This window comes from Carassius gibelio, chromosome A21 (assembly GCF_023724105.1).
Source record: "Carassius gibelio isolate Cgi1373 ecotype wild population from Czech Republic chromosome A21, carGib1.2-hapl.c, whole genome shotgun sequence".
NCBI classification, from domain to species: domain Eukaryota; kingdom Metazoa; phylum Chordata; class Actinopteri; order Cypriniformes; family Cyprinidae; genus Carassius; species Carassius gibelio.
The window spans coordinates 17806966-17818273 of NC_068391.1; the positions used below are offsets into that span (position 1 = coordinate 17806966).

General features: G+C 38.5%; 1 protein-coding gene across 1 annotated transcript; it reads right to left on the bottom strand.

Moving 5' to 3' along the window:
* Nucleotides 1-2929: 2929 nt before the first annotated feature.
* On the bottom strand, nt 2930-9327 carry LOC127942319 (uncharacterized). Its single transcript, XM_052537990.1, has 15 exons — nt 9140-9327; nt 8584-8722; nt 7961-8499; nt 7700-7795; nt 7384-7613; nt 7002-7180; nt 6823-6910; nt 6010-6357; nt 5781-5898; nt 5394-5485; nt 5197-5311; nt 4978-5067; nt 4361-4522; nt 3897-4076; nt 2930-3805 (listed from the first exon to the last, which is right to left on the bottom strand). The coding sequence occupies exons 3-15, from the start codon at nt 8223-8225 to the stop codon at nt 3600-3602; spliced, it is 2169 nt and encodes a 722-aa protein (XP_052393950.1). The 5' UTR covers nt 8226-8499; nt 8584-8722; nt 9140-9327; the 3' UTR covers nt 2930-3599.
* Between the last annotated feature and the right edge of the window lie 1981 nt (nt 9328-11308).

An 11308-nucleotide genomic window follows, 5' to 3' on the forward strand; every position in this document is an offset into this window, starting at 1 on the left:
GAAAGGGTTTTCAACACACAAACCATTAATATTTGCAAAATTATGGTAAAACAAAGCTCTGCAAAAAATCCTAAATTAAGACCCATTCAGGAGTCGAAAGAGCCGGATCTTCTTTGGAAGCTGAGCCAAAAGAGCCGAACTTCCCATCACTAGTATGAATGGTGGGTGGCGGAAAGAGCGGACACTCCCCCCCCCCCCCCCCACTCACTTGTCAATCTGCTGACCTCTGTGCCACTGTGATAGGGTAACCCACGTGTCAATCAATGACCTCTCAGAGCTACGTTGCCCACACGTAAAAACGTGATGCCACTTTTGTGACAGTTACATTTAACCATTGTATGGTGTTCGGGTCTGTTGGACCCGTTTTCATTTTTTATCAAAATAAAAATGATACGATTAATTATTTGTTCAAACTCAGACACTTTGGCCTTGGCTCATTTTCTGTGAAGAATATATATTTATTTAATCCTTTAGCAGATGCTTTTGTCCAAAGCAACTTACAAATAAATACAATATTTACAATAGAAAATATATTTGAACACATTTTCAATGGCCACACACTGAACACCACATTTATATTACACACAGGATGTTCGGGTCCACTGGACTAATAGAAGACCGGGGGCTGATAAAAGTGTGGAAATTGTAGGTCCTGTGTACCTTTACTCTGTCCCCTCCTGTCAGGGCCTGCTGTTAGTGTGTGTGTGTGTTTTTGTATATGGTTTATGAGGACACAAATTTGCATAATGACATGGGTATTACAACGAAAACATGGTTTGTGAGGACATCTGTGTCCTCATAAACCATACCGCTTTAAAAAACCATACTAAATGGTGTAAAAAAAAAAAAAATGGAGAGTCCCCGTAAACCACATATCCAAGTGTGTGTATGTGTGTGCGCGTGCGTGTGTGAGAGAGAGTTATATACTAGTGAACCATGCCATCCAATAAAGCACTGCAAACACTTTTCTTGTCTACTTAAATCTAACTATATCATTAGATGCATTGTGTAGCCTATTTGCTGTGGCATATATAAATGATTTGAATGACTGTGTTCATCCTGGCATAAAACCCTCCATAATCATAAAGATAAAAAAAATCTCAAACAATCCTCATTTTGATCATAATTTCAACACACACACACACACACACACACACACAGGGGCGTTGCACAAGATCCCGGGCCCTATGCAGTCCTGATGGGCCTCCCTAAAAATATCCAGGTAAAATAAAATATATTCCAGACTTTTCAAGGACCCTCTCTTCCTTTGGGGCCCTTGTAATCAGTACTGGTTTTACCCCTAGTCTGATGCCCCTGCACACACGCACACACACACACACACACACACACACACTTGAAGCCCTCAAAGTGCTCTCTGAACAAGAGGCTGTTAGGGTACATGTCCAAAATGTGATTTTTTTTTTAACTTAGCTTTAGCTTAACCAAATACATCTATGGAAAGGTCTTGACCTGGAGAGTAACATATATCAATCTAAAGGTTCTATATTATTCCTGCTTTGAGATATTGACCTTTGAACCTTAACCACAGGGCATATTTGAAGGCTTATAATTATGGGACAAAAAGGGTTACATACATGAGACAAACTGTAATAGAAAGATGTTGACATGGGTTATAAATTCAGCATAGTCACAAAGGGATGTGGTGGGGAGGGGGGTGTGCTATGGCGTAAAAATAAAAATCCCCAATTGAACAAGACAATATTTAAAGTCTGATGCCAAAAATTTGTTTGATATCCCCTAAAATCCCTGGAATGCCACCAATTAAGTATTTACAACTTCCAATTTTAAGAAAAACCCAGTGTTTTAAAAAAAACTACAACTCCCTAGACCCCTCTTCAGTAATTGTGTTGACATCAGCACCCCAGTTGTAGTTCTTCCGTTTTAGGGTTGTGCTAGGGTTGTAAAAACATATATCTACCCAATATATCAAATATCACAAACTGACTAATAAATAATTATACTGCATGTATATGATCTTTGCTAAAAGAGGACAAAAATGTTTGTTTAATGACGATAGTTTAACTAAAACATGAGACCAGCGCGCCAACTGCTCTGCTCACGTAACGCAAAGCGGACTGTCCTAATCTCCATAGTAACGGCCATGGACAATGTTGCTACTTTCCTTATCAAAAATTAAAAAAAAAGAACACACACACATTTATTTTTCATAACTGAAGGCGTGATTATTGAAACCGTTATTTGATGTCAATCTACTGTAACGTTAGTGCTGCGTTATAAAACACAAATATAATTAAGACAAGAGATATTTAATTTTCCACTTAATGTCCGCCGTTTTTGTTTTCCCGACAGGAACCTCGATAGTCACATGATTGAGACACAAAACAAATTTTTTGGAAAGTTTAACAATCACACAGTTTGCGAAAGAATTGACATTTCCCCTCTGACATTTCCGCTTGACAGCTGTTATGTCTGCATAAAGCGCCTGCAGTCCTAGCCTGGATGTCAATCAGTTCGCTGTGATTGGCCGCCTCGTCCAGCGGCAGTCACCTTCCCCACGTGAGCAGTTGACAGCATCATGAATATGAAGCCTAAAATATCGTTTTCGCCCTAGTGGCTTGCTATCGTACAGGTAATATGAGTAAGTTAACACTGGCAAAGGCTAATTAATATATAATAATATAATATATAATAATATATGTCTAATAATATATTACTTATAGGATACAATATTCAGTTTAATTTTACAAGAGTGTCTGGCCCTGATAGTGTCTGCCGAGAAATGGTTTGGCCCTCGGACAAGTGTAGTTGATGACCCCTGCCTTAGAATATAGGCCTAATACTACTTACTTGAAAGGAACAACTCACACAATGGGATAAAACAGTAAACTGACTTAAATGAAAACTATTCATGAATCAAACAAAAGAGACATGACTATAGTTGAAACAACAGTTCATTTTACTGGGTGAAATTAATAAAGTAGGCTTTCTAGAGCTAAGAGACTATGCCCTGTACAAAATAAAGACTATATATATTTAGAAAGGTAGGGGTGTGTGTGTGTGTGTGTGTGTGCGCGTGTGTGAACGAGAGAGTGAGAGTGTGTGTGAGAGTGAGTGTATGTATGTATGTGTGTGTGAGTGTGTGTGTGAGCGAGTGAGTGTGTTTGTGTGTGTGGTTGTTTGAGCGAGTGAGTGTGTGAGAGTGAGTGAGTATTGATATACTATACTAACGTGGAAACATAAGCTGGAATAGCACACTGTTGGAGAGAGTAAGAATACAATAGGCTATGTAAACTACAGTAGGTACACTCTATACAAACTATAGTGAAGCTATGTAGGGATGCGCAATACATTTTGACCAAAAAAGTAATGCTATAAAAAACAAAGGTAATTTGTCATGTTTGACAGTTGTGAATCACCAGTGATTGGGTTGGGGGAGAGGGTGGGGACTAATGGGCTAACATTATGGGTTTTTACAGTATCAGAGGAATTTGCAGTACATGCTCTAAACACAAAGAAATATTACAACAGCAGTAAAATAACCTCAGGTTTCACATACAAGTTATTACAGCACTGACGTTTGGGTTCAACACAATGTAAACACATCATCTCCCTAATAACTACTCTCCCAGTTCCTCATCAGTTGAGGAAGTATTCTCTGAGTCTTCCTCTTCAGAAAAGTCATCTAAGGGCAATGTTTGCAGTCCAAGAATACATTTGTATGTTGTGCGTGCTTTAGCCAGTTGTGCTTCAACTTCACGCAATCTTCTCTTCAGCACACAGAATAGTCCTTCACGTCCTTTCTCCATTAAGCCCTCTGTACTGCCTGAGAATGTGACATTAAAATATAAAGAAATGAGCCAATGGTTACCAGAGAAGCAAATAGAAGAAAGAGACTTCCTATGTGTTGTCCTTACATTTCCCAGTGGTGTCTTCAGTCAGCTGAAAGGTAAACTCTTCGATCAGTCCAGCAACACTCCTCATGTACTCCATGTGCTGCTTGACTTCGCGAACCACAATAAATTCTTCTTCTTTTAGTCTAGCCAGCAGCATTACCTTGTCAAAAACATTTTTTTTTCGCTCCATATCACCATGACCTGCAATACATTACATCAAAGTGTTATCTTACAACCTCCTATAAAAATATTGGGACAGAAGATGTTTTGCTACTACAATAGAGAAATAAACCCTGACAGGATGAGATAGAACATCAGCGCTTCGCGAAGGGGTCTGATCACATCCATTTACAAATTACTGCATTCTTTTTTTTTGCATATTGCCCAAGTGTCTTAACATTTTTTTTTACATCGGATTCCATATTTACATCAAGATGTGTGAATCAAACAATTTGTATTCAGTGCATTTCAGGGGAAGTACTTACATTCCCATGGCCAGGAGTAGTTGTCCACAGCCAGGAGTTCATTGGGAGGAGGCAGTTTTTCAACTTCCCCCACAGTAGCATTGTGGTCATTGATGGCAACTTCCAAGGCTTTCTTCTCAACAGCAATCTTTCTTCTCAGTTGATGCCTTCGCTTGTTCCCACCTACAATGAGAAACACAAAATGAGTGTACATTCACACGATCACTACACAAAAGCACCATACAAAGTAAGACTTCACAATATGTGTGTATGTTTTATGATTATTGTGACAGATGTTGTGTGATAATTTTTGCATAACAAGTTTCATAATCATTTGAAAAATTGTGAAAAAATTTTTTTTTCAGAATCTACTTTTTTTTATTTTAAATAGAGTACAAAATTGGTAGGTCAGGATATCTCTGCACTATGCAGAAATATTGGAAATATTTGGATATTGCACTCAACCTTATTATGATTTTGACAGTTTTTCAGTATGCTGCCCTGACTTGTAGTAAACCTATTTCAAAAGATGTTTTTTTTTTTTTAAATAAAAGGCTTTGCTATTTTTACTATGTATAAATCAGTAGTGAATTCATTTTTCACAAATCTGCATTACTAGCGGCCTTTTCTGCTCTCACCAGACTGACGATACAGCTGAAATTTTCGCTGTTTGATGCCCAAATATAGCCCCTCGATGGTCCTCTGCAGGTCATTTTGGATTGTTGCTCCTTTGGACGACAACAAACAAATTGATTAATGCCAATTTCAGTTTACAATCAGCCTATTTTCAGATGCCCTGTACAAGAGCAGAGCCTATGATTCTTAAAATATCGCATCAAATAATTTTTTCAAAGTACCTGAGGTCCACTGCTGCACATCAGACACCCACTGCTGGACTGTGTCTTGCTGTAGAGATAACTCAGTTGTGAGTTTCTCCAGGTCCTTTGTTGCCTCTGCAATCCTTTGTACAGTCTATCCAAAAGAAATATCCTTGTTAACAAATGCTGAGAATTTAAAAACAAAAATGTTATTATACATATTTTCCTAGTTGTACCTTGATGTATCTTTTGGCCAGTGTCCGGTCAAGGTTTTCTGCCTTTCGCTTGTTCCAGCCACTTGCCTGGATAGTTAGCATGTCTGTGCGAACTTGACACACAATGTATGTGCAGTAATTTAGGTTCACAGTGAGGACCACAGGTCAGATACTACATTGATCATTCTCTAATATTGTCACATAAACCTGGAAATAATCATACAATTAATTAACGTGTCAGAAGTTAAATTATTATTAAGAGAATCCTGATCAGTGTAAAAGTGCTGACTAGACAGTTGTTTTCTAAGGGAGCACCTATGCATGGAACTCTAAAAAGCAAAGGCCGAGCATTAGTGTTAAAACCACTTGGTCTCAATTTGGACACAACTTTACATGAACAATGCTTACCGGCTTTTGACATGTACTTGGAACATATGGCTGCTCGAGAGAGGAAGCTGTTAACCTGTTCAACCTCCTCCCCGATTGTTGTTCCAGCTCCTTCTTGATTGCGTCCCCCCCATTTTAACTGAAACACATTTAAATGTTATAATTTGGAAAACAACAAGTAGGGGCAGAGGAAAGACAATCATAATGTGTGTTGCAAATGGTAAGTAATACATCTAATTGTCATTATTACCTCACACATCCATGAATGCGCTTTTGCATGCATGATGGAGAGAAATGGGCGCATGTTCAGCAAGTCCTCCAACTCTGGACAGTGGCCCACAACTTTCTGCAGATATGGCCAATATTTGCAGACCACATCAGAGCAAAAAAACTGGACGGTCTGTGAAGCTAGCTGTTTCTGGAGATATAATGGGTATGCAAATATTTCTCCACAGAACATATTCAGTCCCTTGAGCAAAACCCCATGACGGCAGACAGCAACTTCAACACCTTCCTCGTCTAGTTTGCTTCCAGACTTGTTGGCAGACTCTCGTGCTGCGGTCCACTGACCCGCACCACATCTCCCTTTCCCTGGATTCTTAAAAAGATCATGGTATTATGGCATTTGATGCAAACCAAATAATGTTTAAATTTTGGGGAAAAAACTGGCAAGCATTCATAAAAATGTAAAATTGTGGTGTTACACATGAAATATTAGGGGTGCTCCGATCACGATCGGCCGATCGTTAATGCGCATCTCGTCAGTAAAGCCGGTTTTCTAATCAGCGATTAATTCCATCAGGTGCGTGATTTCACATAGAGCAGCTGTTACTACACAGAGCCGTTGTTAACTGAGAAGATGCGCCAATAAACGCTGAAAATTAACGTGATTTGCGCAACTTCTCTATTACCAACGGCTCTGTGTAGTAACAGGTGCTCTATGTGAAATCACGCACCTGATGGAATTAACCGCTGATAAGAAAACCGGCTTTACTCACGAGATGCGCATAACGATCGGCCGATCGTGATCGGAGCACCCCTATGAAATATAAATTTAGCTTACATGTACAGTTGTTTCATGGATGTAATCAACAAAGGAGGACACATCAGCATCATTGGCCAAAAAGACTCCATCAAAAAACCCATCAGGTCTTGAAAGAAATATATAGATGTGGGTTAAATTTACTGTATAAAAGTAATTTGTGGCTCACTAGCATTTCATTGTACATGAATGTTACACACCCTGGTTGGCTTTTGAAACGATATAATTTGCGGTTCCCATCCACTGCAACTGCCAACATGGATGGTGTGCATGCAGGGCACTGAAAATGCTGGACCTGAGACAGCTTGTCAACCTCAAATTTGGCATAGGCCCATTCGAGGAAGGCCCTCTGCATTGTGTCCCCACAAATCTTACCACTCTTAGAGCAAAAGTGAAAAAAAAAAAAGTAAGTAACTGTGTCGAAGGTTGGCTTTAGACTGTGGTCATGATGAAGAAAGGGCTCTGTCAAGAAATATGTGCTGAAACTTTGGGGATTGTAACAACAAGTCCTAACAATGAATCTGTTCTATGAATCTCTAAAAGGTGATCCAAACAGGATAACTAAATGATGAGTCCACTCACTCGCCCGAAGAGTTTTGTACGACACTCGAGCATGCTGACAAAAGCTTGTCTGGACATCCCTGGGGCAGTGATTTTTAGATCCTCATACGTGGTGAACAAGTCCACCATGTACAAGGTCTCAAAATTGACAGTGGCTGGCCAGTAACCACTTTCAACCAGATCACTTATGGTCACTGGCAAGGTTTTTCCACAGGAGCAGTTTACTGATGGAAGGAAGAGGTTGTATCTTCCTGAAATTTCAGACAAAAACAATTATCTCTTGTTCACAAGAAACAAAAAACACAATATGAAGAAATAATAACAAAAATTTTTTTACCATTCATTCCAATTAAAATAACTGGCTTTCCCTTGGAAAAGCTTGTTTGCCCAGTGGAGCAGTCGCAGCAGGGAGGAACGATTGGTAACATGCAATCTAAAAAGCAGAATTAGTTTACATATTAGAGTAAATGGAACCCAAAACTCAACAGAGAGGGTGTTGTTTCTATCAAACACAACTTAATCCAGCATGTTTGTTGGAGTAAACCAGGATTTGTGTAAAATGTAAAACAGCCTATATAACCTGAGACTTAAAAACCACCTTTTTCATGATAGGAGAATTTCCCTCCCTCGTGCTGCTGAACAAAAGTGGATGGCTGCAGTTGTCTGAAGAACCCCTCCACCATGGATGCTCTGTTATGAAGCACCAGGGCCTCATGTGTGGAAAGGTCACAGGCTGTGCAGTAGAGTGATCGTGGTAAACAGTCCCTACACATCACTACTGCAGCCTTGTGTCCACAGTGATGGCAAACCCCCTCCTTGGGCTTCTCAGATGACAACATATTGTTCACCATGAAGGGCCTCATTACTGTCCAATTCTCCAGAGAGGTAGTTTGCCTGTTACTCCACTCTGAGGGGAAAGACTGTTCATCACCACTTCCCAAGAGTTCTCGGACATCTTGAATGAGGGAGTCTGAAAATGAAAATGGAAGAAGGCATTGTTAAATCTGGGCAATTACCACATAACAAATGTGGAAAAAAGTATTAAGGGAAAAAAAACAAAATTTTCGATGATCACTGTGTGTTCAGTTGTGCTGGTAGACGGAGCACAGGACACGCTTTTAACGCTTGCTGAAGAAACTGCAAAAATATAAATATCAATTTAGAACTTGCTCAATAAATAATGAATGCAACTAATGATGAAAAAACAGACAAAAAACCAACCAGTAGCTGAATCTCGCTTTCGTTTCTCTCCAGCTCTACATCTTTTTGGCAGAGGTTGACCATCTTTGTCCTCATCAGGCCAAACACACAACTTTGTGGATTGTTTTGAACCTCCTTTAGTTTGTCCATGCTGATCCACCTAAATAAACAATTAAGCCACAGAATAAACCACCACCCACCAAGGTTATCACCACCTATAAACATCTCATTATAAAACCAATGTTATAATATTACATTGTAAAAATTCAGTCTAACGGTTGTGGCCCTGTCTAGAAAACCCGTTCTTCATTGAAAAATAGAAAAGAAAGTTAAACGTTTTGACAGAATATTGAATTAAACTCTCACTGGCTCTAACGTGTGAACTCAGCTCAGCTCAGCACTATAGCTTGCATTTGAATAAAGACATTTAACCTGGTACTGTATAGTTGCACTTTGTTTGGAGTGTTGCAATTTTGCAAATTGATACTTCTTCCCTGCTATACCTCAGAGCCTATTATGGTCTTAGACATTGTAATTAGTATGTAATTCGTATACTTTTTCCACAACTGAGATTTACCTTGCACTCATCCAGGAATGCATCAACCAGGAATATGGCATCTTCGGGGTCAAGGTGATTCATTTTCAGCTTGGTCAAGTTAATTTTCCACGCTTCTTTTTCCTCCTTGTCTATCTTTCCCTGCTTATTTTCCCTCGTATTCTTCGTCTTCTTCTTCTTCTTCTTCTTCTTCTTCTTCTTCTTCGTGGGGCCTTGACGCGTCAACACCCAACACCCACCAATGAGATCGCACCACACAAATGCACGGAGGTTATTATTTTTTATTTTTTTTATTATGCCATACATCAAAAAAAAAAAATACAAAGAGAAACATTAAAATGAGAAGGAAAATATGAACAACAATATTAAAACCATGCCAGAGGACAATAATAACCATAAAAAATGCACGGAGGTTCCGGTGTTCCGGTAGATGTCAAAATTAAAAACAGCGGACTGATCGTAACTCGTCACTTTGTCAACATTAGTTTCTCCCGCTGCCACGGATTAATGTGTTGTTCAGCAAATCAACCTCAGACGAAACGCATATAGTGGGCAGGGGTTTGGTCTGTCAGACGGAGCGAAATCGCAAGGAAGAGTATGTGGAATCTGGGGCCACAGCTATGCTAGGCGATAGCAGCGTCCATAGCAACCAAAACGTTGCAGTTTCACGTTATTCTGGCGAAATCAGAAAAATCTTCGCAACAACGAACAAGCGAGTGATTATGTACATCCACTGAGTGAATATTCTGAAAATAAAATATATATTTCTCGCTAGAAATGTAATCAAAACTTATTTTTATGAAGAGACTAACTCAAAATATTGATTTTTTTCACTAAAAATGAGAGAATGTCCGCCATGTTTTTTTGTTCTCACGGTCGGAATCTTGAAAGTCACGTGACTTGGACGCTAAACAATAGAAAAAGAATTGGCAAAAAAACGTAACAGTCATACAATTCAAGGGCCATTATTGTAACCCCTCTACGTTTTGCACTTTGGACCAACGTAGTCAGGGTACGTTTTTATATGAGACTGGGTTGTCATTTTAGAACTCTGCATGTGAAGTTATAAGGATTTTAATTTTGGTGATAAAGACCTAGCCTTACAAGCATTATGTATCACTGACCATGTGTTCATGAACTTTATATTGCAACAATTTATGTTGCATAACATAAACAAACCTTTAAAATTCAGTGCATTTTTTTTTGCTGAAATTATCAGTATTTGCAATAAAACATCAACTTCTATTCCTTTTCACACAAATTATAATTACGTGGTTACAGGGAAGATTAAGAATTAATAAATACTTATTTTTTACTATTTTTACCATAGTTTTTGATTTGTAAAGTAACTGATCATGTTTGTAAATACACAGTTCTCTTATGAAACTCTATATGGTGCAGGCTGATAAGTTCCAACTCAATCTGATATAATCACATCATTATTCACATGGCGCACATGATTTCTTTCACATCAGCAGCCAATGAGCTTGCACTTGCACTCCAAAAAATGCTGGGTTAAAAACAATGATTTATGGTGTATTTGGCAACCCAGTGCTGTGTAAATATTGGACAGAACACATGCAGGGTTATTTTAACCCAGCTTTTTGGTTTTTATACATTAAGAGCACACTCATACAGTGGTGCACACTGAAACTTTGTTAAATGTACAGGGAGGTGAAACTTCCAAGTTTCCAATAAACATAATATTTTTCACATACATAAATGTTGTCTTCTTTTTTTTCAGTTTGTTGCTAAATTTCTTGTAGTCATTCTAACATCTGCTTGGTTATTTCTAAAGCTATCTTGTAATTGTTCTGGATCATTAGACATGTTAAACAAGTTGGTTTTGTCACAACAATTCAGTGGTGTCAAAAGTATTGGCTTTCATTACTCAAGTAGAAGTATAGATACTAGGTCTTAAAAAGACTTTTGTAGAAGTTGAAGTATCAACTCACGCTTTTTACTCAAGTAAAAGTGTAAAAGTACTGGTTTAAAAAACTACTTAAAGTATAAAAGTAAAAGTAATGTAAGGGAACAAATGCCATTAAGAACAAAAGCTTAGGCCGCACCACAGGGGCCTATTGTGCATTACCCCACCTCCTAAAAAAACATTTTTCTAAAGGCCATAATGAATATAATGTTATATTAAATGTTCATGTTGAAAAATTTGGGATGCACTAGGCTACATGT

Coding starts and splice junctions, on each gene's coding strand:
- LOC127942319 (XM_052537990.1), bottom strand. CDS start 8,225: ATGAGGCCCTTCATGGTGAACAATATGTTGTCATCTGAGAAGCCCAAG. Junction 4,077..4,360: donor CTACTCCTGGCCATGGGAAT/GTAAGTACTTCC, acceptor AATGTATTGCAG/GTCATGGTGATATGGAGCGA. Junction 3,806..3,896: donor TGAAGACACCACTGGGAAAT/GTAAGGACAACA, acceptor TCACATTCTCAG/GCAGTACAGAGGGCTTAATG.